Consider the following 27,903-nt stretch of genomic DNA (forward strand, 5'->3'; position numbering starts at 1 on the left):
GGAATAGGGTGCCATTTGGAATGCAGACCCTGCCTTTTCTTAACTTCTCCAGGACCAGAAATATCCTCTGGTTTCTACCACTTTACCACGACTGTAAATTACCATGTCAACATCACTATTTTCATTACCTGTTCACTCGTAATGGGTTTTCTCCTCTAATAATAATTTCCTCAAGGTCTTTTCCTCTGTGTGATATTGAGTTAAGAAAAAGAGATGGCGGCTGGTCCTGATGGAAAGAGCAGAGGCGTTTGACATCGGGATAAGACACTCCTTGGGCTAGAGATCTTCACAGCTTTTCCACTTAATCAAATAATTGGGCCAATTATGGTAACTGGAGAGGTTTCGGTAGGAGGGAAATCAGAGGAGGGGTGGAGAGAGGGCAGCACACTGTAAGACCCTGGTGTCAAGGTCGTGGCTAACTCCTCACTGTGACTATAAGCAGCTGAAACATGAAGCAATAGTGAGAGAGAGCGAGAGGGGAGGGGCGCGACAGAGGGTGAGGGAGGGAGAGGAGAGAGAGCGAGAGGGGAGGGGCGAGACAGAGGGTGAGGGAGGGAGGGAGAGAGAGAGCGAGAAGTGGGAGTGAGACAGGGAAAAGAGAGAAAGAGAGAGAAAGTCAGAGAGGGAGAGAGGGACAGTATATAGGGCCTGTAATCTCTCAGAGCAGTGTCCAGACATGAGGGGCGTAGGGTAGCAGCTCTCTGCCTTTCATCTAGTGGGGATATTTTTGTTTTTGTCTGTGTGTTGTTGGCTGGGGGCCAGGTTGTTATGTGATGGAAGTTTTTATTAGCTCTCGTTGGTAGGGAGGGAGGCTCAAGGCTGGCTAAAGAGGAAATAAAGAAGTGAGTAAGCTCAATCTGTTCTTTGTCATTACCGCTCCTTCCATAATCGTATGTTGCACTGGACGTCAGATTAGTCTAGTATAGTCAACCCAGAACTGGAACTTGAGCCACTTCCCTGCAGGCCGATCCCTATCCTTGTTCAGGCCAGAGCTACGCCAAGAGGGAGGGAGAGACAAAAAGTAAGAGAGAGAGAGTGAGAGAGACAGAGAGAAAGAGAGAGAGAAAGAGAGAGTGGGACAAACGAGCTCGACTTGATAAGAGAACAGGGAAGTGCAGACATCAGCCAAGTCATCAACCAAACTACTGGAAAGGGGTAAGACAGCCAAACAACCAATGAACTGGGTCCAGGGCCAGCAGGGTGAGGACCATTAGGAGAGGCGGAGGGAGAAGGGAGAAAAAAAAGAGTGAAATAGAGAAAGGGAAGAATTTAAGAAAGATCGAGGGAGGAGGATGAGTACAATGAACGAGGGGTTCCCCAAGCGCTCCAGGCCTCCTCAGCCTCTGGCAGCTTGGTGTGCTGACCGGAGGAGAGAGGCTCATAGGGGGATAGAAACATGAGAACAGGGCCCTTCAGCCTGCTGCACACACACACACGTCCACCTGGGAGGCAAGGGCCTTGGCCACATCAACCAGGAGACAGACAGAGAGAAAGAGAGGGATGGAGAGAGAGAGGGAGAAAGAATACACTTCCAAAGAGCATGAAGGGGTAAAGAAAGAGAGTTGTCTGTTTTACAATAGGGCCTGTCTCTCCAGCCCTGGGCTCCAGGAGGAGGTGATGACTGGCTGAGGAGAAACATTTTGTTCACATCAACTAAGCCCGAGCTGCTGAAATTATGAACACTTCACTAGGAGTTGATGTCTCTCTTTCTCCCCCTCCGTAACCTCCCCCTCCCCCTCCATCTCTCTCTCCTCCTTCTCCCCGTTCCAACCTCCAGAGTGAATGAGTCAAGTCAGATCTGAGTACTTTCTCCTTGACCATTCCTGGTCGTGTTGAGTGACCCACTCGCCACCCCATCCCACGGCAGTCCACACATCCTCGCCACATCGTTACAGGGCCTCAACGAGCTGTGTAGAGAGGTTGGTACACTTCATTCAATATTCTCCAGGGACAAATTCTGAAATGTATATTTTCTGGAAGCTAACGGGCCTGACATGACTTGGAAGCACTATGAGAGATAGAGGCCCTTTCATGGTACGGAGGGGTTTACAGTTTAAACTTTTTGAAAATATAGATTGTTTTGTAAAAAAACACAATTCTCCTTTAAGGGGTATGATTGATGTTGGACAATCACAAAGCCTGACGAATGAGCTATGCTAGGCTACTATGCTAGTAATTAACCATCAAGCGCCTGGCTAAACCTTGACATTCTTACGAAATAGGTCGCTCCGCACCGACCAACAGCCAGACAGGACACGAGTGGAGAAGAAAAACGTCTCTCTTTCGTGTGCGTTTTGGTTTAGATCTCCCTCCAAGTTACAGAGGCCTGCCTAAGTTCTGCGTCTCCCGACTCGAAGTCGAGGCCTAAAAATAGGCATTACTTAAAAGAAGTGAGGAGCGAGCGAGCCTCCCTCCCAAAAATTATGTTGGAGAAGTTAGCGATGTGGAATCATCCTGGTGGAATCAGCAGCGCTTTAGGCTTTGGGTTCGCCACTCGGCGGTCAATTACTCATCAGTAAGTAAGGTGATCCTCAGCCTCTGCTCTGCTCTTCTCTCCCCCTGATCAGCTCCATATGGGAACCTCTGCTCCGACCACTATAACTATATTTCTAACACATAAATGCTTCTGATTGTTATTCTAGGCCCGGCCAAAACTCAATAGCTTAACCTGTTGGGGATGGGGGCGCTGTTTAGACTATTTATGCTAACTTGGCTAATTTTTGAAACGGCTTCCCACAAAATCCTTGATCGTACAATATGCATATTATTATTATTATTGGATAGAAAACAGTCTATAGTTTCTATAGGAGTTGAAATTTTGTCTCTAAGTGGAACAGAGCCCATTCTACAGCAATTTCCCTGACATGGAGATTTGATTTGAGATTTGAGAAATGTTGGCCACTCTTCTGAACTCAGTTAAAAGGGCACTGTCGTTGCTATGACTATACGGACACTTCTTACGTCTTCCCCTGGATGCCTTTACGTGATGACGATTCCAACGGGGTCGATTGCACGTTCACAGGACCTACAAATGAAAAAACCCTGAAGCTAGTCATTCTTTGGGAGCTGCGTCATGAGCCTAGAGGACACCGGCGCGCACCTGTTCCAAGCGTTAGTTTAGCCTGTTATATTTCTCCGGTCATCTTTTCACTCGTTATAGGAGTTAAAAACATCATAAGGTAGTTAATTTAAAGCGTTTTATAGCAATTTATATCCGTTTAGTGCGATTTTGGGACATTTATTTTTGCAACGATGTGAAAAGTTGGGCACGCTTTTCAGTTCATCCCGAACGCAGTTGACATTTCCACATGGCAAGAGGACAGCTTTCCACCAAAAGATGATTTCTCCCAAGAAAGGATCCTTTGCCCAAGATACTGATGGAAGAACAGCTCAAGGTAGGACATTTTTATTATGATAAATCGTGTTTCTGTCGAAACATTTTAGTGGCTTCGGACGCCATGTTTTTTGACGTAGCATCGCTTGGCGCAAGCTGTATTGAAAAGTAAGGATAATTTAAAAAATGTAATTCCGCGATTGTATTAAGAATTAAATTGTCTATCAATCCCTGTCCACCCTATATTTTTTAGTCACGTTTATGAGTATTTATGTATAAGAGTAGATCACTGTCTAAGTGGCGCACAGACTTTTTCTGACCAGCTGAGCTACATTCCACATTGTCTAACCATGATTTTGGTGGCTAAATATAAACATTTTCGATCAAACTCTATATGGATTGTGTAATATGATGTTACAGGAGTGTCATCTGAAGAATTCTGAGAAGGTTAGTGAAAAAATTAATATATTTTGGCGATGTTTACTTTTATCGCTCACTTTGGCTAGAATCAATGCTGGGCTGCTATGTGCTATGTGCTATGCTAATATAACGATTTATTGTGTTTTCGCTGTAAGACACTTAGAAAATCTGAAATATTGTCTGTATTCACAGGATCTGTGTCTTTCGATTCGTGTATGCTGTGTATTTTTACGAAATGTTTGATGATTAGTAAGTAGGTAAACACGTTGCTCTAAGTAGTTTGTCTATTCCATTTGTGACGGTGGGTGCAATTGTAACCGATGCCATCTACCTGAAATATGCACTTTTTTCTAACAAAACCTATCCCATACCATAAATATGTTATCAGACTGTCATCTGATTAGTTTTTTTCTTGGTTAGGGGCTATAAATATCTTAGTTTAGCCGAATTGGTGATAGCTACTGGTGTTGGTGGACAAATAAAAGATGGTGGATTATGCTAATGTGTTTTTAGGTGCTAATGTGTACATCTTTACATATTGTGTCTTCCCTGTAAAACATTTATAAAATCGGACATGTTGACTGGATTCACAAGATCTGCGTCTTTCATTAGCTGTATTGGACTTTAATGTGTGAAAGTTAAATATTTAAAAAAAATATTTATTTTGAATTTCGCGGCACTGGTTTTTCAGTGGGGGTGGGGGGGGAGTGCCGCTAGCGCCACTCTCATCCTAGACAGGTTAATCTCCGCGGCGTGATGAGAATTGGAGCAATATTCATCTATATCAGACCGTTAGTTATATTCTCTCTCCGAGTCTCTGTGAGTGGACGTATAAAAAACACATGCAGAAGGAGACATGGTTGTGGTATTAAGTATGTGATGACAAACGGCTCACACCGAATCTGGATTGCCTCACGGTATATAGGAGGCGAGCATGTATTTCTGAGAGCAAACGAAAGTCAGGCGATATCTTCCAGGACCTTTCAACACGAAGTGGAGCCATGAAACCTTAGCAGATAGAGTGGGGCAGGGGCCAGGACAGCTACTACAGGAATAGGAGAGACCTCAGATCTCTGCTTAGCACACGTCAGGCAGGACCATGGCATACACTCTTAGAAAAAAGCTGCTAGAACCTAAAAGGGTTCTTTGTCTGTCCCCATAGGAGAACCCTTTGAAGAACCCGTTTTGGTTCCAGTTAGATCCCTTTTGAGTTCCATGTAGAACCCTTTACACAGAGGGTTCTACGTGGAACCCAAAATAGTTCTACCTGGGACCAAAAGGGGTTCTACCTGGAACCAAAAAGGGTTCTCCTATGGGGACAGCCTAAGAACCCTTTTGGAACCCTTTTTTCTAAGAGTGTACTGGCTTGCTTGGTTTTCAGGGGGCTGGTAGCTGGGGACCATGGCAGAGAGAACCGGGCTGGGGCCAGGACAGTTACTGCACCAGCAGCTATAGGGTCTACAGGGCTGGCTGGGCCTTCAGGGGTCTATTGGCTGTGGCTTGGGCTTAGGTAAAGGATTGAGTATAGACGCTGGGGCCAGGACTGTTAGAGCAGCAGTAGCAGCAGGGGCTGGGGCCAGGGCCATAGGACCTGCTGGCTGGCTGGGTCTTCAGTGGTCGGGTGGCTAGCGATGGAATTGGGGCTGTGGCTCTGGCTGAAACTACAGGAGTGGTGGTGGTTGGGGCTTTAGGAGTCTGGGTGTGTGTGTCCTGGCCATATTAGAGAACCAGAGGCCTGGGTCCAGGGATCCTCTTACCCAGCCCTACCCCAAACCTCTAAATCCCCACCCCCCTCAACCTGCCAGCGAAAACAAGCAGGCGTCTCCATTTCACACACACATCCCTCGGCCCGTAACGACCACTCATAACATTGTCCCGGGAACGGCGTCTGAGCCCGTGGCATTCAACAAACGTTATTTTTCCCTCCAAATTGAACGAGACAAGAAAAAACAAATGCAAGTGGTCGGGCAGGGGGAGAGAACGTGTTTTGACATGATGTCACTTAACAGCAAAGTGTAACGGCGACAATAAACTCTCGCTCCGGCCCGGCCGCACCGGCAAATCCGCCCGCCACCGTGTTGACTGAAGTATTTAGGATATAAATATAAATGTAGTGGAAACCACATGCTGGCAGTCTGCTCTAGCCAGATGTTGACCATGGGAAAATAGAATCACAATGGAAAGAAGGCCTCCTGAACATTAAAACGCAATTAACTCCAATCATATCTTTACGTGCAAAAGTGTGCAATTCAGCCTTACGTCAGACGGATGGCATATCGTCCCTAAAACGTATAGAATCCTTCAGAAACAGAGCCAATACGCATTTATGAGGACTTGCACGCTTCTTCCCACCAAGACATTACACAGCATTGTCTAAAAAAACGGAATGAAAGAAAGAAAAGCGGTACTCAGGTAATACTGTAATTAACGTATGTGGTCATGATTGGGGATGAAGTTCGTAAATCATTTTGGTAGGCCTACATTATAATAAAGTGCAGTAAAGAATTTGTTACTTCTTAGCGTAGTACTCAGCAGATCAAAGACCTTACTGTCAGTAAAACGGAGAGAAGCCAGAGAGAGAGAGAGAAAAAAAGGTACTTTAAGTTATGTTAAACGATTTTTCTCCTAGTATTTCATGCCACAATGACTGCTCCTGTATGTGTGTGTGTATGTGTCTGCTGTTTGCTGTCTCACTCTATTCCCGCTGGGTGACCTGTTGCATGCCTCTCCATCTCTTTTATTAAATCACTTGTGATTACAACTAATAAAAACCTACCCAGAGAAACTCAGGCTAAAATGTCCTATTTTATTTCCTTAACCCTGCTCTTGACCTGGGAGTGTAATTAACAGGTATTATGAGAAAAAGGAAAATTGTGGGTAATTATCATGATAATTACAGGGGACATTCCAAGGACGAGCTGAGACTGCCAGATACTGTGTGTTGGTGTGTGTCCCCCCTCCGCCTTCCCTTCACAGGCTCTTAATGTTAGGTAGAGTCATTACACACTCTGAGAAAACATATTTAGCAGGCCCGCCTCAGCATTTCAGACAGGTGCTTGTGTGTTAAGTCGCAACCCAGGTTTCACAGTGTGTAAGAGCCAGCATGTATGCTTATGCTCAATCCCCTAACTGGGACTGCCTGGGTTGCTACTTCTGCCCTGAGGTGTGTGTGTATGTATACAATTACAAAGTTGTTGTGCCTCTAGTCTGTCTCTGGGATTGTTTAGTGTTTTCTCCTGAAATGACCTCGCCAAGAAAACAGCACTTTCACATGTCACATCTCATTTCCATAAGTGACCTGGCAAACACAAGGAGAGCCGCACATAGCGACAGCCAATAACGCACACATTCCCCAACCTCAGCCCTGACTCTCGCAATGCCGCACCAAAGGAATGCTGAAGTACGGAACTCGGGTCACACCTTGGGGAGAGGAAGCAACTAGAGATGATAAAAACAAGGTGGGAAAGTTCTAGAGGCCTGAAACCATCTAGGCGTTTAAGACTACAGATGATAGGAAATGGTCTCAGTGTGCCTTGAGATCAATATGGGAGCATGGTAATAATGTTTCTGTGATGTGGGGTGTTCTGAGGCTATGAGTGTGGATCCCTCACCAGACTGGCATGAGCTAGATTAGATAGAGGCTGTCACACATTATAGACACAAACCCGGAGAACTGGCCATGACCTCTACAGCTAACCTGTGGTGGGTGGTGGGTCTGGGTTTCTTTCAAAGACTCCACCAGCCACCTAAACGCCACATCAGGTGAGGTAACAATTAACAAAAAAGTTGGTAATTTAATAAATTGGGCCAGTGACTAGACAGAATTAGGCAGAACTGAAACTACTGTGTGGACAAACACACAAAGTTACACATCTAATAGGCTGCATGTTAAAGAGAGGATGGACACATGCTACACCACCATGGAACCAAACGCTCCAGACACACACTACTGCCAGTTCCAAATTGAAGTGATCCAATCCTATACCACCATGGAACCGGGACGCTCCAGACGTTTCCTCATGTTTTACACTCTAGAACATTCGAGAACGCTCCATCTTCTTCACAGAGCACCAAACCCCCCAGCTCATCCATCAAATGAAAGATGTATGGGTTTTAAAGCACACAACTCTATCTGTAAAACACTAACATGTGTCCTGCCTGCCTACCCTAATCTCATCTGCTGCTCCATGAATCCCACAGAGTAGCGTTACAAACGACTTGATTTGCAAACACTAATGTAAATAGAAAAAAAAGGGAACATCCTCAAATTATGTTTTAAACGGCTGCGGTGCCATTGTGTCGAAATTAACATAAGCTTCTCCATACGGTCTCCAAGCATAACGTTCACAGTCAAGCCAACGGTATTAAGATTCCATTGAGACACAGAGACAGACAGAGAGAGTGATGGGTGGGTATTATCTGATTGATTGATTATCCGATCTGATTCTCTGCATGTGTTTGCGACTCTGAGACAAAAGAAGAGATGAGGCAGTAGGAGCGATCCAACAGCTCTAATGGTGTCAGAATGGTGAAGTGAAGGCTCAAGGAATGCCCTCCTAAAGACCAGATGGATTTTTTTATTTTTTTTATATTTTTTTTACATGTCAATATCTGATTGTGATGCAAGTCATTCTTTAGTTCCTTCTTGGAAGATCTGGTAGGTAGCACTCTAAAACAGTATAAAAATTAAAATGAACATCGTAGACTCAAAGACAAGTTTAGTGTTCTTAACGAGAAGTCCAGCTGATCCACCAGGCATCTAGAGTGAGAGTGAGAGGTCACAAGTTGTATTGATTAGGCACAGGGCAGTCGACTAGGTTGGCAAGGGCCAACTGGATGGCATGGCACCGGAAGAGCCCGACACCCACACAGGAGATGATGCCCATGGTATGGAGAGTATTTTCCATGGCACAGTCGCTCTTAATGGGAAACCCAATCGAGAGAGAGAGAGAAAGAGAGAGTAGAAAGGAAAGGAAAGTGACAATGATCCTGTCAGGTTCCTGGCCTGGTGTTTTGACAGCTCCTAATGATGCTTAACAAGCTGGAGATGGAGGGTCGGGTGTCTGGGGGTCTAGATGGACATCTGGGCGGATTGAGGTGCATGATGGAAAGGACTGTATTCCAAATGGCACACTGATTCCCATTTATCATACTTCTTTTGACTAGGGCCCTGGGGTTTGGTTCTGGTCAAAAGTAATGCACTATAGGGAAACGTGTGCCATTTGGGATACACCCAATGTGGCAAGGTGGAGGACCAGCGTCTTTTCCCAGTCTTTAAAAAAAGTGAAAAACTGATGCACACAAACAAAAGGACAACAGAGAAAGGGAAAGAAGAGACGGACAAACAGTCAGAACGACTGACAGACAGACAGAGACAAAATTAAGAGAGATACACTAGCATTCAAAAGTTGGGGTCACTTAGAAATGTCCTTGTTTTTTAAAGAAAAGAGGCGACTCCGGGATGCTGGCCTTCTAGGCCGAGTTCCTCTGTCCAGTGTCTGTGTTCTTTTGCCCATCTTAATATTATAATTTTTTTGGCCAGTCTGAGATATGGCTTTTTCTTTGCAACTCTGCCTAGAAGGCCAGCATCCCAGAGTCGCCTCTTCACTGTTGACGTTGAGACTGGTATTTTGCGGGTACTATTTAATGAAGATGCCAGTTGAAGACTTGTGAGGTGTCTGTTTCTCAAACTAGACACTAATGTACTTGTCCTCTTGTTCAGTTGTGCACCGGGGCCTCCCACTCCTCTTTCTATTCTGGTTAGAGCCAGTTGCGCTGTTCTGTGAAGGGAGTAGTTATACGAGATCTTTAGTTTCTTGGCAATTTCTCGCATGGAATAGCCTTCATTTCTCAGAACAAGAATAAACTGATGAGTTTCAGAATAAATGTCTTTGTTTCTGGCCATTTTGAGCCTGTAATTGAACCCACAAATGCTGATGCTCCAGATACTCAACTAGTCTAAAGAAGGCCAGTTTTATTGCTTCTTTAATCAGCACTACAGTTTTCACCTGTGCTAACATAATTGCTAAATAGTTTTCTAATGATCAATTAGCCTTTTAAAAGGATACACTTGGATTAGCTAACACAACGTGCCATTGGAGCACAGGAGTGATGGTTGCTTATAAAATGGGCCTCTGTATGCCTATGTAGATATTCAATTAAAAATCAGCCGTTTCCAGCTACAATAGTCATTTACAACATTAACAATGTCTACACTGTATCTCTGATCAATTTGATGTTATATTAATGGACAAAAAATTGGCTTTTCTTTCAAAAACAAGGACATTTCTAAGTGACCCGAAACTTTTGAACGGTAGCGTATATAGATGTGTAGAGATAAAGGGATCCACAAGAGAATGGCACAGAGAGAGCAGTGGAGTAGAGCGAGCCATAAAAAACATAAAACAGCGGGGAAAACACAGCAAGCATCTCCAATCTGCTATTTACATCTGCGCCATGACAGGGTTTAAAAACAGCCAAATGAGAGGAGCAGGACACATCGACCACAGCCTTGCTTGAGTCCCAAATGACACCATATTCTCTATATAGTGCACTAAATTTGAACAGGCAAAGGTAATGCACTTTATAGGAAACAGGATGCCATTTGGGACAGCCCTGGATTCTCCCTAATGTTTTCAGACTATCCAACGGTCAGACCTAATGCCTGCGGTATCTCTGTTGATTCATTTTTCACTACTTTTACAAACATTTTTAAAAGGTACTTTCTTTTCAAAGATGCAGGATGAAAATGGTGTGGTGAGGCGTTTGTCTTTCTCTCGCTCACTCGGCCCCTTAGGCTCCTGGCTTGGCTATGTTGAATTGTGTAACGCCAGTGCTTCTCTCCCATCCTGGCAACTCCTGCTGTTGTCTACAGCGCTTATATTAGGCAGTCTGTACTCAGCCTCTTTATCACCAGAAGGCCTATGGGCCCTGATAAAAAGTAATGCACTTCATAGGGAATAGGATGCCATTTGGGATGTACATACTATATCCCGGTGCCCAGAGGAGACAGAAGTTGGTCTTGACGCAACTCTTGTGTTCGTTCCACTCAAATGTAGTTTTGGGTAACCTAATCCAAAATAACACATTCTTCCAATAAAAATAAACGTCTGGCCTTATTTCTGCAGCAGGCAGCACCCACATGTTTATGCCTCTCTCTATTCAAACTTAATTAATTCATTGTCCCGACATCGGACCTAATAAAACAAAAGGTTTGGGTTACAGCGGGTGCCAAAGAATGGACTGAGGGGGGTAAAGAAAAAAGTCCCCTGCTATACTCGGCCTTGTCTCAGGGTGGTAAGTTGGTGGTTGAAGATATCCCTCTAGTGGTGTGGGGGCTGTGCTTTGGCAAAGTGGGTGGGGTTATATCCTGCCTGTTTGGCCCTGTCCGGGGGTATCATCGGATGGGGCCACAGTGTCTCCTGACCCCTCCTGACCCCTCCTGTCTCAGCCTCCAGTATTTATGCTGCAGTAGTTTATGTGTCGGGGGGCTAGGGTCAGTCTGTTATATCTGGAGTATTTCTCCTGTCTTATCCGGTGTCCTGTGTGAATTTAAGTATGCTCTCTCTAATTCTCTCTTTCTTTCTTTCTCTCTCTCGGAGGACCTGAGCCCTAGGACCATGCCTCAGGACTACCTGGCATGATGACTCCTTGTTGTCCCCAGTCCACCTGGCCGTGCTGCTGCTCCAGTTTCAACTTTTCTGCCTGCGGCTATGGTACCCTGACCTGTTCGCTGTGATTACTATTATTTGACCATGCTGGTCATTTATGAACATTTGAACATCTTGGCCATGTTCTGTTATAATCTTCACCCGGCACAGCTAGAGGAGGACTGGCCACCCCTCGTAGCCTGGTTCCTCTCTAGGTTTCCCCCTAGGTTTTGGCCTTTCTAGGGAGATTTTCCTAGCCACCGTGCTTCTACACCTGCATTGCTTGCTGTTTGTGGTTTTAGGCTGGGTTTCTGGACAGCACTTTGATATATCAGCTGATGTAAGAAGGGCTATATAAATAAATTTGATTTGAATTTGATTTGAAAATAAATATGGAGTTTTTACGGTATGAAGTCACAGCGTGAAAAATGATAACAATTAATCAGAGCTACCGAATACAATCCACTCAACTAATCACAATTAAGCTAATGGATAAGTCACCAGTAAAGGCCTCAGCATGCTAACAGCATGCTAGTCCCCTGAAGATTAAGCCAAAACATGCAAAGAGAGAAAGAGAGACGGGAAATAAATTACCTCAATACTGTACAGCGCTCTTGTTATGATGTCAAGTGTGAGAATTTCAGGCTGATTATGTCAAATTGCAAGTTAAAAGGCACATCCAGGCCTCCCAAGCGGCGCAGCGGTCTAAGGCACTGTGTCGTAGTGCTTGAAGTGTCACTACAGACCCGGGTTCAGTCTTAGGCCGTGACCGGGAGACCCATGAGGTGGCGCACAATTGGCCCAGTGTTGTCTGGGTTAAGGGAGGGTTTGGCGGGGCACCTGCAAGCTGACCTAGGTCGCCAGCTAGACGATGTTTCCTCTGACACGTTGGTGTGACTGGCTTCCGGATTAAGCGAGCAGTATGTCAAGAAGCAGTGCGGCTTGGCAGGGTCATGTTTAGGAGGACGCATGGCTCTCGACCTTCGTCTCTCCTGAGTCCGTAGGGGAGTTGCAGCGATGGGACAAGACTGTAACTCCCAATTGGGGAGAAAAAGTGTTAAAAGTACATAAATAATTACAAATAAAAAACACATCCAAGTCAATTTGGTGCAGTGCAAAATGAAGACCCTACACAATTTGGGGCCTTTATTGGCAGAAATGCTAAAATGGCGGTGTGGCTACAGTACTGCCTTAATGGTTTCACTCCTAATTGTCTGACATAGCCAAGAGATCAAAGGTACAATCACTGAAAGTGGGATCCTCCTCTTCCCAAACCTTATGTCTGAATGATTGTTTACTGTTATTTGATTAAATTTCAATACAGGTCTATCTGAAAGAAGAAATCAAATCAGTTAGGGTTGGAGGTACAGTAATGATGATGCCATATAGATATTTTCATATTTGGATTGGATATCTTACAAAGTAAATACAGATATTTCCTCATTGCAAAGCTATGGGTTATTATAAGTTACCCAGCCCTGGTTGTGGTTGTGGCGTGCAGGCGACAGACAGACTATGGCCACAGTGCTCTCTCTAGTCTACAGTCAGTGAGTGAGTCACCCAGAGTAGTGAACAACAGTGGTCAACCAACCCACACCGTCCACTCACAGTGCTGCTGCTGCAGAGGAGGGAGGGCTACCGTGTGAAGTTCTGGCAGGAGCGTGATTACAGAGAGAGAGGAACAGTGGGAAATGAAGGCGGTGGCTCTTGAGATGGCCCAGACCAGACTCAGACCACGGAGTGGGCAGCAGCCCTGAATTGGTTCTCTCATCAGCATAGGTGCTAGGCCCTTCCCTCTACGCCCGAGTCGCCACCAGCTCGCCGCATGCAAATAGAATCATCACCATCAAACGTTCAGACGTGACATTTCTGGAAGACGGACAGCGGGTGGCCATAAGTCGGTTGGAGGCTCCATTGGAATGTATTGTTTTGTTTTCAGTTGCAGACAGCTAGCAAACACAGGAATCCTCCTCCTGTACCACTGCCAAGCCTCAATTAGAGCACACTAAGGGTCCTTCAGGCAGTGAGAGGGCAGCCCAAACATGAGATTAAACCACATTGTGCTGAGGGACGGACGGATAAGACACAGACTCTGAATGGTCAATAGGCTTGGACCCCTTCACATTAAATCACTCTGTACACGTATAACACATTTTATAACACTTCAGTGTTTCGTCAACATAAAACCCTTTGACACCATTGTACTGCCAAAACAACAACAACGGTGTTCCTCCTCCTCTTCATCCGAAGAGGAGGAGCAGGGATTAAACCAAAATGCAGCGTCTTGATATGACATGATTTATTTAAGAAAACACGAAAACACGAACTTCACTTGAAACTAAACAAAACAACAAACGGAGTAGACGAACCTGAACATAAGAACTTACATAACACGAAGAACTCACGAACAGGAAAATGACTACACAAAACGACGAACGAACGAAACAGTCCCGTATGGTGCAAACAAACACAGACACAGGAGACAACCACCCACAACAAACCATGTGAAAACACCTACCTTAATATGATTCTCAATCAGAGGAGATGAAAACCACCTGCCTCTAATTGAGAACCATATCAGGTACCCATAAACCAACATAGAAACAGAAAACATAGACTGCCCACCCTGGGGAAAAAAACAATAGCAGAGCAAAAACAATAAGGAGCTAGAGAACATTCCAGAGCCAGAGGGACTGACTGAGTGAACTGAAAGCCACTTATTACAGTGACCAGCCGGGGGAACTGGAACATGCAAGGGGAAGGCTGGAATCCAAAATTACTTTAGGTGTGTTCTGTTCCTCTCCGGTTCCCTGAGGTGTGGTTAGGGGGAGGGGAGAGGGGAGGTGAGACGGCGGGCAGGCCCAGAGCCAAATAAAGGTCTGAGAAAACCTCAATGGAACCTCAAAATAAAGCAAGACCAGCCAAGACAGGACACTACTGTTACTGTAGCACACACACACACAACAGACCAGATCAAAGAGGGCCGTGGCCTCCACACACAACAAAGGGTGGCAGTCTGATGACAGAGCTCTGTGACAGACCGCCAGCCCGGAGGGAGTGGGACAGGAAGAGAACTGTCATGCCAGACAGGACACTGAGGTCAGGACCGTGATGGTGGCGGGGGGGAGAGAGAGAGAGCGAGTGTGTGAGATTGGTTGAAAGACTGGATGAGAGAGAGAGAGAGAGAGAGAGAGAGAGAGAGAGAGAGAGAGAGAGAGAGAGAGATGGATGGATGGATGGAAAGAGTGAGTTGGAATACAGGTTGAGAGAGAAAGTCTGAGAAAAAGAGAGGATGCAGAAATAAAGGATGAGTTAAAGAAAGAGGATACGGAGAGAAAGCGAATGAGAGAGGATGCAAAGATAGATGGTAATAGAAAGAAAAAGGGAGAAGGATGGTGGATGAGAGAAAGAGGGATGAGAGAGAGAGAAAGAGAGGAGGGGGTGAGAGACCAGACCCACCAGCTGACCACAACGAGGTGTGGCTGTTAGCCAGCAGAGCAGAGCTTGTGTGTGTGTGTGTGTGTGTGTGTGTGTGTGTGTGTGTGTGTGTGTGTGTGTGTGTGTGTGTGTGTGTGTGTGTGTGTGTGTGTGTGTGTGTCTGTGTGTGGACGTGTCCCCACAAGAATAGTAAATAAACAAAAATTTGACCAACTAGGGACATATAGTTCGTCCCCACAAGGTCAAATGCTAATTCTAGGGGGATTAGTGTTAAGGTTAGAATTAGGTTTAAGGTTAGGAGCTAGGGTTAGGTTAAGGGTTAGGGTTAAGGTTAGGTTTTTGTATTACGGTAAGAGTACAGGTTAGGGTTAGGTTTAGGGGTTAGGGAAAATAGGATTTTGAATGGGACTGAATTGTGTCCCCACAAGGTTAGCTGTACAAGACTGTGTGTGTGTGTGCGCGCGTGTTTGTCACGTGTCTGCATATGTGTGAAGCATGTGTGTATGTGAGAGACAGCAGAGCAGGGCTGACCAGGGGAATGTGCGGTATGTCTCTCAGTGGGGAGAGGAGGAACTGGAGCTGGATGTAAAGGATGATAGTGACATTGGACATTGGAATCCAAGACATTGGATTGCGTCCCAAATGGCACCCTATTCCATTTAGACTGCACTACTTTCAACCAGAGCCGATAGGTCTCTGGTCAAAAGTATTGCACTATGTAGGGAATAGGGTGCCATTTGGAACGCAACCCATGCTGCTGCCACCGATGTTGTTGTTGAGGTCAGACATCGCTATATGGGATGTGAGCTGGGAGCGTGATGAGAGCACCGCAAGGGAGGAAACCAAACAGATACTGTTCATGGGCCAGAATGATTTACAGAACATTACACAAAAACAATGTGAGTACTAGCACAGTGCTACTGGGCAGACTATTACAAAGTTGTCACGTCTGGTTCGCCAGACTCCAGGTACAGAGTAGCACCATCTCACATTGAAGAATACAGGGAGCCTGTTGTTGTTGTTGTTGTGAGGGGGTCTTACGAGAGGCTCCTTGTTCTTGACCAGCCGTATGATCTTCACTGACGCCTCGTCATTGTGCGTGTGTGTGTGTGTGTGTGTGTGTGTGTGTGTGTGTGTGTGTGTGTGTGTGTGTGTGTGTGTGTGTGTGTGTGTGTGTGTGTGTGTGTGTGTGTGTGTGTGTGTGTGTGTGTGTGTGTGTGTTGTGAGGGGGTCTTACGAGAGGCTCCTTGTTCTTGACCAGCCGTATGATCTTCACTGACGCCTCGTCATTGTGTGTGTATGTGTGTGTGTGTGTGTGTGTGTGTGTGTGTGTGTGTGTGTGTGTGTGTGTGTGTGTGTGTGTGTGTGTGTGTGTGTGTGTGTGTGTTGTGAGGGGGACTTACGAGAGGCTCCTTGTTCTTGACCAGCCGTATGATCTTCACTGACTCCTCGTCATCATCGATGTCATCGGGCAGCGGAGGCAGATCGGGGTCATAACTCTTCTGGGCTACCGTGTCATGGACGGACAGAAGACTCTACAGAGGAGAAGAAAAGGGGGATGAAAGTGGGCAGGGGGGGTGAAAGGAGAGTGATAGAGGAGGCGAGTGGAGAGGAAAGAGAGGGGTTCAAATTCACCATTCAAAGCCTAGATTCCTATACAACAGTACAAACCCATACTACAAACATGCTGAGGTCCTTTCAACTAGAGAGAGAGAAACGGCAGAGAAACAGTGGCTCAGTTGGTAGAGCGTGGTGCTTTCAATACCAGGGTTGTGGGTTTGATACCCACGGGGGACCAGTACGAAAATGTATGCACCCTGCCTCAAGTACCTGTTGATGGATTTGATTTCGTTAAGGTCCGATTATACTAGCTACAAGTGTTAATTGCTATTAAGGCTCATCGTTGGACTCACAGATCTTCCTGAATAAAAGGAGGTTAACGCCACGCTGAGACGCTATGAATCATGGGGGATGTTGTGGCGGACGGAGAAATGAATTACCCTCCCCTGGTAGGGGCTTTCGTATTTCCAGAGAGTGAGTGTGTGTCGGGACGGTCCCATGGGAGCGCTAGCTAGCTGATGCTCAGCGACAGACAGAGCGATGAGCAAAGTAATGAAGTTCTCAGCTGCCTCACATATTTCACACTCTCACGAGCAGCAGCAGAGAGGGGAAAAACGAGACGACACAGACGAGAATGATCACATTCATTTTTCAAACAATTTAACGGCTCCGTGTTGTCTCCGAATGCTGCTGGAAACAAACTGGTTTTTCCCATGAAATAAAAAACATAGTCTAATCACGTGCCAGAAAGAGGAGGATGAGAGAGGAGAGAGAAAGGATAGAGGGAGGAGAGCAGGAGAAGGAGAAGAGCAGTCTGTTTTATGACATGGGAGCATGATGCACTACAACGTTCCAAGATGTTCCTAAAGAAGACCAGATGAGAGGAGTGGGAGGAGGAGGAGGAAGAAGAGAAGGAGAGACAACTGGTGTGCTGTGCCCAAAGCTCCACTGGGACTCCACCTGCAGCAGAAACACAGCCTTCGTCTAGTCACCCTAATGACTAACCCTAATGGATACTGGCTTTAACTGTGTGGCACATAACTATCTTTTGTCATCATGTTTGCATATGGTTCCTGGGAGCAGTGGAAACACATTTCCTTATGTGAGGACAAATAATGTAATATTAGTAAAGATAACTTATCTTCACACAACTTTAGAACAGTACAATAACAGACATTATACTAGCCAGTGTGGCAGGTAGCCTAGTGGTTAGAGTGGTTGGAGCATTGGACTTGTAACCGAAAGGTTGCAAGATCGAATCCCTGAGCTGACAAGGTAAAAATCTGTTGTTCTGCCCCTGAACAAGGCATTTAACCCACTGTTCCTAGGTCGTCATTAAAAATAAGAATTTGTTCCTAACTGACTTGCCTAGTTAAATAAAGGTTAAATAAATATTTTTTTTTAAAGCAGCCTGCACCAGACCGTGCTCCATTCAGAGCTGAATAAAATATTACAAAACAAATATTATCAGAGGAACGCTCTCTCTCTTTCTCGATTTGCTGAGGCCAAATCTCCTTTTCCGTTTTTCTTTGTTTCTTCTCCTCTCCTCTTTTTAGGAGGTTAGAGAAAACGTTTAATGTGGCGTTGTATCGAGTTTCCAGAGTTTTCCGAAAACAACACCGCCGACGAAACACTGCTGCCCTGTGCCGATGTGACTCCGGAGGAGTGGAGAGGGGTTTTCACTCCAAAGATAGACAGACGGACGGACACACGCAGTGTCCCCTACCTCCCTGGTGAGGTGTCGCTGTCACTCATAACACCTGATCTGGTTCGTCAACAACACCAAGGCCTGTTACTATGTGCCAATCACAGCTTATTCCTGTTTCAACAGGACCTGCTTCTATAACTTCCTTAACCCAAACCAGCTCACCTCAGGCCTCACAGCTCTCCCCTCCTACCCTCTCCTTCTCACAGCCTTGTGTGTCTATGTGTGTCTATGTGTCTATGTGTGTCAGTGTGTGTGTGCGCGCACGCGTGTGTTTGCTCCTACCTCTACACCCCTATTAGTCTTGCGTTACCATACTCCCAGTTCTCTAACATCAGGAAGCCTGGAGACCACAGTTAGTTCCTGATATCCATCACAGCTAATATCCTGAACACTGAGTATCCTCTCATCAATGCCCACCACTTCCTCCATCAGGGCCTAGTTGACACTCACCCCAGCAGCCCTCCTTTCCCCTTACAGCTCGTAACAGCCTGGCCGGTAATGCCTTGTAAAAACTCCCCATCACAACCACAGACTAGCAACAACAGCACCAGGCTAATAGGTAGCACATGGCAGAGGCAGGGCAGACCCCTTGCTTGTGGTGGCTGCTGACACACTTGCACATACACACACACCAGACACACACAAGCACACACTCACGCAGACACACACACACACATACACACACACACAACTGGCTGCCACCGTATGGAAGCATTCCTCTGGGTCAACGGCAGTGAGCAGGTCCTGTTATGACTCAAAGCCAATGTTCTGTGTGTGTCTCCCAATTTAATGTATAGCTGATATCCTTGTTGGAACTGAACCATTCAGCTGTAGCAGGAGCTGGGCCGCCGATATAGATTGGGTTAGGGAGAGACCGAGGCTGTTTCACAAATGGCACCCTATTCCCTATATAGTGCACTACTTTTGACCAGAGCCCAGTACTACACTATTAGGGAATAGGGTGCCATTTGGGATGCATGCCGGGATCACGGGCTGGGTTGGGTTTGGCTGGGTCCACCCTGTTTTTAGGACCCGTACTTTGAGAGCCGGGCAGTGTTTGTGTTCATTATACATAATAGGGATCCTATAAAAACAGATCACTGAGCCTGTCCAAACAAACCTCCTATGCATTCCTGGCATCTAGCACTCATTAAGCTGGGCTTGTCATTCGCAGTCATTTTTCAACCTGCAGGCAGACAGTGCAAGACTGGCACTTTACTGACTGTTCCAGAGCCCCGCTGTGCTCCGTTCTACTGCGTTCACTTATTTTGCATTCCAAATAGCACTATATTCCCCACATAGTGCACTGATTTTGACAAGAGCCCATAGGGTGCCCATAGTAGTGCACTTTATAGGGAGTAGGGTGCCAATTGAGACACAGCCTTCTACTTCTGAGAGCCCCAGCCCAGCGATGCGGTAGGCAGAGACACCCTGACCCACTGCCAGCGAACCCTCGAAACCCTTTCTCCCACCACGATAGAACAGAACACACAGTTCCCCCCATCGGAAACAGACGGCCGTCAAAATTAGCACTTTCATCATTGTCAATATTAGCGTTTCTGAGGCGGCTAATATGGGCAGGAGTTGTTTTCTCATGTGTGAAGAATCATAAAAGGGAGAAAAGAGGGGGGAGGTGTGTGTGTGTGTGTGTGTGTGTGTGTGTGTGTGTGTGTGTGTGTGTGTGTGTGTGTGTGTGTGTGTGTGTGCGTGCGTGCGTGTACGTGTGCCTGTGTGTGTGTGTGAGTGAGTGAGTGAGTGAGAGGGGGGTGCTTTAAAAAGCTGTGATTTATGTCCCACCCCAGGAATGGATCATTTTATAATGGAGAGTGATACTGTTACTATCGCACAGAGACACCATTCAGAGCCCAGGCATCTGCTTGTGTTTTACACACAGACTCTGCGATTTACATGGAGCTGGGTAGGTATCGGGTGCCACGGCAGAACGGTCAGATCCCTATCCAGCCATCAGGAGAGAGAGAGTGAGGGAGAGAGAGAGGGGGGGGCTTAAAACCCACAGAGAACCATCCGTTGCAGCCACTCAGAAGAGACAGCTTCCAAACCTCAGTCAGTGAGTGTGTTACAGTCAAAGTGTTCCCCCTGACACCATTCCCCAGCGCTGAGCTGGGCTAGCTGCTGCTGAGGTTAATCTATCGTGACCGAGTGCTTCTGCTGCTTGGAGCTAGAAGGCTGGTCGGTGTGACGGTTTACCCAGGGAGCAGTAACACTATCAGAGAAGCCGTGTAGCAGGCCCAAACCATACAGGCAACAGCCAGCCAGAGAGGAGGGAGGGGGAAATGGGTATGTGGGGGGAGTGTGTGTGTGTGCGTGTGTATACGCTAGGGCAGTTGTGAACATTTCAAATTGTCGCCCCCTCAGGCCAGCAGAGGAGTGGCCCCTACCTAGCAGGCCCAGCGGCGGAGGCAGTGTTTGTAAGTGTATGTGTGTAATGCTTTGACCGCTCTCTCTCCCATCTCTCCATCCTCCACTCTAGGGCCCGACGAGTTTGTACCAGGAGAGAAACCCCTTGTGATGGATCGACGTTGGCCCTGCCAATAACCTTTGTATCAAAATACAATAATTGGAGGCATGCTGCGAGACGCTCCGTGGCACACCAGTGTCTTGAACTAGCCATCGGAGTGTAGGATTGTAGGGATACTAGGGCACCTCCCTTTGGAGTTGATGGATACGAAGGAGAGGTGTATCCCAAATGACACCCTATTCCCTGCCTTCGGAAAGTATTCAGACTCCTTTACTTTTCCCACACTTTTTTAGGTTACAACCTTATTCTAAAACTGATTAAATAGTTTCCCCCCCTCATCAATCTACACACAATACCCAATATATATTTTTTACATTTGCTAAAAATAATCAAATAAAATAAACTGAAAAATCACATTTACATAAGTATTCAGACCATTTACTCAGTACTTTGTTGAAGCACCTTTGGCAGCCTCGAGTCGTCTTGGGTATGACGCTACAAGCATGGCACACCTGTATTTGGGGAGTTTCTCCCATTCTTCTCTGCATATCCTCTCAAGCTCTGTCAGGTTGGATGGGGAGCGTTGCTGCACAGCTTTTTTCAGGTCTCTCCAGAGATGTTTGATCGGGTTCAAGTTCATGCTCTGGCTGGGCCACTCAAGGACATTCAGAGACTTGTCCTGAAGCCACTCCTGCATTGTTTCTCATGGTCTGAGAGTCTTTAGGTGCCTTTTGGCAAACTCCAAGCCGGCTGTCATGTGCCATTTACTGAGGAGTGGCTTCCGTCTAGCCACTCTACCATACCAAATTAAATCAGAGTGTATTTGTCACATGCGCCGAATACAACAGGTGTAGACCTTACAGTGAAATGCTTACTTACAGCTCTAACCAATAGTGCAAAAAAAAGGTATGTGTGTGTGTAGGTAAGTAAAGAAATAAAACAACAGTAAAAAGACATTTGAAAATAACAGTAGCAAGGCTATATACAGACACCGGTTAGTCAGGCTTATTGAGGTAGTATGTACATGTAGGTATGGTTAAAGTGACTATGCATATATGATGAGAGAGTAGAGAGTAGCAATAGCGTAAAAAGAGGGTCTGGCGGGTGGTGGGACACAATGCAGATAGCTCGGTTAGCCAATGTGCGGGAGCACTGGTTGGTCGGGTCAATTGAGGTAGTATGTACATGAATGTATAGTTAAAGTGACTATGCGTATAAAATAAACAGGGAGTAGCAGCAGCGTAAAAGAGGGGTTGGTGGGGGGCACACAAAAGTCTGATTGGTGGAGTGCTGCAGAGATAATTGTCCTTCTGGAAGGTTCTCCCATCTCCACAGAGGAACTCTAGAGCTCTGTCAGAGTGACCATCGGGTTCTTGGTCACCTCCCTGACCAAGGCCCTTCTCCGCCGATTGCTCAGTTGGGCCAGGAGGCCAGCTCTAGGAATAGTCTTGGTGGTTCCAAACTTCTTCCATTTAAGAATGATAGAGGCCACTGTGTTCTTGGGGTCCTTCAATGCTGCAGAAATGTTTTGGTACCCTTCCCCAGATCTGTGCCTCGACACAATCGTGTCTCGGAGCTCTACGGATAAATCCTTCGACCTCACGGCTTGGTCTTTGCTCTGACATGCACTGTCAACTGTGGGACCTTATATAGACAGGTGTGTGCCTTTCCAAATCATGTACAATCAATTAATTTTAACACAGGTGTACTCCAATCAAGTTGTAGAAACATCTCAAGGATGATCAATGGAAACAGGATGGACCTAAGCTAAATTTTGAGTCTCATAGCAAAGGGTCTGAATACTTATGTAAATAAGGTATGTGTTTTAAATTTTTTATAAATGTAAATACATTTCTAAAACTCTGTTTTCATTTTGTCATTATGGGGTATTGTGTGTAGATACAGAGGAATTTTTATATTTAATCAATTTTGGAATAAGACCAACGTAACAAAATGTGGGAAAAAATCAAGGGGTCTGAATACTTTCCGAAGGCACTGTAGTCTTGGGCCATAAGTAGTGCACTATATAGGGAATAGGGTGCAATTTGAGTTACAGACCACAGTTATGATGGATTCACACACACAATGGATTCCCCTGATCTCCATTTGTTTCCTGTGGGGGGGTCCATCTGACTCAATTCATCTTGTAACCATTGTCTTTCTGCCCTACTGTACACGGCGTTCTGTCTGTCTGACACTGAGACGGCTGGACTGATTCAGCAATCCAAACCTCCCTATCTCCATCACACAAACACACACTCAACCATTGAGATTTAGATGTATGTCTAACAAGAGAGAGAGAAGGCAGCCAGAGAATTGTTAAAAGGAGAGAGCGAGAAAGAAGCTTTAAAAAGTTTCAAGAAGTGCTACATCCGTTTGTGTGACATCATATCTGTCTGGCTGACCTGTGGATGAACAGCGGATTGATGTATCACACAGTACACAGAACCTACGGCTGCGTCCCAAATGAGAGACTATAGTAAAGCTTTAAGAGATTGTCATTGTTGGAGGGCGGGAGATGGAATAATGAAATAATGCACTAATACAAGATTGACTGAGTACCATGTAGAAAGATGGAATAAATATGGAGTGTGTAAGGGAAGGAGGAAAATAGGCTATGTTCTGTGTTAAGCTGATAAGTGAGGTATAGAGAGAGAGAGAGCAAGAGAGAGAGCAAGACAGAGAGAGTTGGTGTGTGAGTGTGTGTCTGTTACCTTGACGTGGGGTTTAGCCAGTAGTTTTAGCAGCTCTCTGATTCCTCCACTGGCACCTTTAACCTGCAGTTCATCAGACAGCTGAGAGAGATAGCGATAGATAGATAGATAGATAGAGAGAGTTAGCATTAATATAGTCAACTCAGACATTCATACAGGCCCCAGACATTCATACAGGCCCCAGCCATGATCTAGAGACAATCCCTGTCTATCCAATGTATGCTGAGGGCCACCAGGCAGTACCTTACTTCTCTCTACTCCAGCCATAGCCAGGGGCCCACGCACAGACCTAGATAACACCTCCCTCTGCAACTGGATCCTGAACTTCCTGAAGGGTGCGATTAGCATAAGACTCTAAATTACAAGAACATTTCCCAGGACATAGACATATCGGATATTCGCAAAAAGCTTACATTCTTGTTAATCTAACTGCACTCTCCAATTGACAGTAGCTAGTACAGTGTAAGAATACCATGCTATGTTTGAGGTGAGTGCACAGTTTTGAACATGAAAAGTTATTAATAAACAAATTAGGCACATTTGGGCAGTCTTGATACAAAATTTTGATCAGAAATACAATGGTTCATTGGATCAGTCTAAGACATTGCACATACACTGCTGCCATCTAGTAGCCAAAATCTAAATTGCAACTGGGCTGGAATAATACATTATGGCCTTTCTCTTGTATTTCAAATATTATGGTACAAAAAAAGACACAACATTTTTTTCTTTTTTTCTTTGTATTATCTTTTACCAGATCTAATGTGTTATATTCAACTACATTCCTTTCACAGTTCCACAACATTCAAAGTGTTTCCTTTCAAATGGTACCTAGAATATGCATATCCTTGCTTCAGGGCCTGAGCTACAGGCAGTTAGATTTGGGTATATAATTTCAGGCGAAAATTTAAGAAAAAGGGTCCGATCCTTAATGCAGTTTTAATTAAGAAAAATAAGTGTAAAGCAAAAAATAGATCACAAAAAAATAAATAATTAAAGAGCAGCAGTAACATAACAATAGCGAGGCTATATACAGGGGTTAACAGTACAGAGTCAATGTGTGGGGGCACCGGTTAGTCAAGGTAATTGAGGTATGTACATGTAGGTAGAGTTAAAGTGACTATGCATAGAGAGCAGCAGCAGTGTAAAAAGAGGGGGCGGGGCGGGGGGGTGCAAATAGTCTGGGTAGCCATTTGATTAGCTGTTCAGGAGTCTTATGGCTTGGGTGTAGAAGCTGTTAAGAAGTCTTTTGGACCTAGACTTGGCGCTCCGGTACCGCTTGTCATGCGGTAGCATAGAGAACAGTCTATGACTAGGATGGCTGGAGTCTTTGACAATTTTTAAGGCCTGGATGTCAGGAAGCTTGGCCCCAGTGATGTACTGGGCCGTAAGCACTACCCTCTGTAGTACCTTGTGGTTGGAGGCCGAGCAGTTGCCATACCAGGCAGTGATGCAACCAGTCAGGATGCTCTCAATGGTGCAGCTGTAGAACTTTTTGAGGATCTGAGGACCCATGCCAAATCTTTTCAGTCTCCTCAGGGTGAATAGGCTTTGTTGTGCCCTCTTCACGATTGTCTTGGTGTGTTTGTACCATGATAGTTTGTTGGTGATGTGGACACCAAGGAACTTGAATGAGAATGGGGGCGTGCTCGGGTCCTCTTTTTCCTGTAGTCCACAATCATCTCCTTTGTCTTGATCACATTGAGGTAAAGGTTGTTGTCCTTGCACCACACGGCCATGTCTCTGACCTCCTCCCTATAGGCTGTCTCATCGTTGTCAGTGATCAGGCCTACCACTGTTGTGTTATCAGCAAACTTAATGATGGTGTTGGATTTGTGCCTGGCCATGCAGTCATGAGTGAACAGGGAGTTCAGGAGGGGACTGAGCACGCACCCCTGAGGGGCCTCCGTGTTGAGGATCAGCGTGGCGGATGTGTTGTTACCTACCCTTACCACCTGGGGGCAGCCCGTCAGGAAGTCCAGTTGCAGAGGGAGGTGTTTAGTCCCAGGGACCTTAGCTTAGTGATGAGAAAAATCACAAGAGCTCTGAGAATCCTCCCACTGGAAGGAGCAAGAGGAGGTGTGTGTGAGAGGAAGAGGGAAAGGAAAGAGGACAAAAACACACACAGACACAAGCTGCCCCACCTGTAAGTTGACTGGATGTGTGTGCGTGTGTTTCTAGGTTCCCAGTAATGGGGGTCTCAAGTCCTCACAGTAATGGGGGTCTCAAACCTACCGCTAATTATCATAATCCAGAGCCGTTAAATTCTACAACCACCTAATGGGAAGCGTTTCCCAAACCTTCCATAATAAAGCCATCACCTAGAGAGAGATGTACCTGGAGAAGAGTCCCCTAAGAAAACTGGTCCTGGGGCTCTGTTCACAAACACAAAGGGACTCCACAAAGCCCCAGGACAGCAACACAATTAGAACCAACCAAATCATGAGAAAACAAAAAGATAAGTACTTGACACATTGGAAAGAATTAACAAAAGAATTAACAAAAAAAAAAACTGAGTAAACTAGAATGCTATTTGGCTCTAAACAGAGAATACACAGTGGCAGAATACCTGACCACTGTGACTGACCCAAAATGAAGGAAAGGTTTGACTATGTACAGACTCGGTGAGCATAGCCTTGCTATTGAGAAAGGCCGCCGTAGGCAGACCTGGCTCTCAAGAGAAGACAGGCTATGTGCACACTGCCCACAAAATGAGGTGGAAACTGAGCTGCACTTCCTAACCTCCTGCCAAATGTATGATCATATTAGAGACACATATTTCACTCAGATTACACAGACCCACAAAGAATTTGAAGACAAATCCAATTTTGATAAACTCTCATATCTACTGGGTGAAATACCACAGTGTGGAATCACAGCAGCGAGATGTGTGACCTGTTGCCACAAGAAAACGGCAACCAGTGAAGAACAAACACCATTGCAAATACAACCCATATTTATGTTTATTTATTTTCCATTTTGTACTTTAACTATTTGCACATAATATTACATTTGAAATGTCTTTATTCTTTTGTGAGTATAATGTGTACTGTTATTTTTTTAATTGTTCATTTCACTTTTGTTTATTATCTGTTTCACTTGCTTTGGCAATGTAAACATATCTTTCCCATGCCAATAAAGCCCTTACATTGAAAAAGAATTTGAACTGAAAGAGGGAAAGAGATGGATAGAGAGAACGAGGGAAAGAGATAGAGAGAGAACCAACCGTACACTTCCAGGCCCTTTTATTGTTTTATTTAAAATGTTTAGCTCATAACTCAATAGGGAGTAAAGATGAGGCATGTCTGACAACATACTATACACTACCTTGATGCTTCTACACTAGAATCACACTTTCCAGTCTTGCTCTCTTTATCTGTCTGTGTGAGGAAGAAAAAAACATGATGGGCTACTTGGTGGATTGTGGCTGAGCGTACTTCATTTGTAACTCCATGGCCGGCAAGCCCACACTGGGGTGTATTTAGAGAGGCCTGATGTGGAGCACTGAGTTTACAGTTCCCGCAGCCCTGAGAACCGATTACGTTATTTCAAACACAAATAAAAACCTGCGTCTGGCTATAACTGACACACAAATCTTGTTCAATTAAAGGTGGTCTTTTAAGGATTTAATGTGACACCAGAGGTTTCCACAACATTATCGGGTTAGGAGAATATCTTACTTGTGCAAATGCTTGGTTCTGTCTCTTCGACATGATACGTCTCTTGGACAGTGCCATCAGAAAGAGCTTAGTGCTGGATGTGATTATGGAACTTAAGAATATAATGCAATGCTGGTATACTACAGCTTCAAATATGTCAGGTCTGTCTACCCTAACGACAGTTTCACAACTTCATACATTGACAATATTTGTCAGTATGCGTTCACCTCTGTGTCTTAAGCACTTTAAGACAAAGATAATTAAGGTGAGACAAAGAAGCCACCTGACATTTGATGTTCCTCACTTGTACATCTCTAGCACTGTGACTGTGGAGTGGCAGTCAGTGGCTGTCTATGACCTGTGTGTGTGGGGGGGGGGGACTTCTGTGAGTGTAATGTTTACTGTAAATTTGCATTGTTAATTTCACTTTTGTTTATTATCTACTTCACTTGCTTTGGCAATGTTAACATGTGTTTCCCATGCCAATAAAGCACCTTGAATTGAGAGAGAGAGAGAGAGAGAGAGAGAGAGAGAGAGAGAGAGAGAGAGAGAGAGAGAGAGAGAGAGAGAGAGAGAGAGAGAGAGAGAGAGAGAGAGAGAGAGAGAGAGAGAGAGAGAGAGAGAGAGAGAGAGAGAGAGAGAGAGAGAGAGAGAGAGAGAGAGAGAGAGATGCTCTCTGGGCCCACCTGGTGGACAGTCTGGGGAATGACAGCCTCTCATTTGGTGAGTCTATGGCTGCAGTCATCACCTGCTGAGCCAGCTAACACACATACACACACACACTAGAGGTCTGGACTTGTGGGTCTGTGGCCACAGCCGTCACCTGCTGAGACTGCTCTAGACAGTACAATAGGGCAGACAGCGGTTGAAGTGTCATTTTATGTTAGGCAATCAATTAAACCTCCATTACCGAAATCCAAATCCAAAATGAATTTAACCAAG

The 27,903-nt window shown here is 45.5% G+C and overlaps 1 protein-coding gene across 4 annotated transcripts in view; it reads right to left on the reverse strand.

Moving 5' to 3' along the window:
• The window catches only part of LOC139532080 (MAGUK p55 subfamily member 7-like), a 255,470-nt gene that overhangs the window by 91,090 nt on the left and 136,477 nt on the right, over positions 1 to 27,903 (reverse strand). For all 4 annotated transcript variants that reach the window (XM_071329214.1, XM_071329210.1, XM_071329212.1 and 1 more), the window contains 2 exons: positions 23,303 to 23,383; positions 16,245 to 16,376 (listed from right to left, as the gene is read on the reverse strand). In XM_071329214.1, the coding sequence (XP_071185315.1) occupies positions 16,245 to 16,376; positions 23,303 to 23,383 (213 nt within the window). The remainder of the gene's footprint in view (positions 1 to 16,244; positions 16,377 to 23,302; positions 23,384 to 27,903) is intronic.

Source organism: Salvelinus alpinus, chromosome 10, assembly GCF_045679555.1.
Source record: "Salvelinus alpinus chromosome 10, SLU_Salpinus.1, whole genome shotgun sequence".
Taxonomy (NCBI): Eukaryota; Metazoa; Chordata; class Actinopteri; order Salmoniformes; family Salmonidae; genus Salvelinus; species Salvelinus alpinus.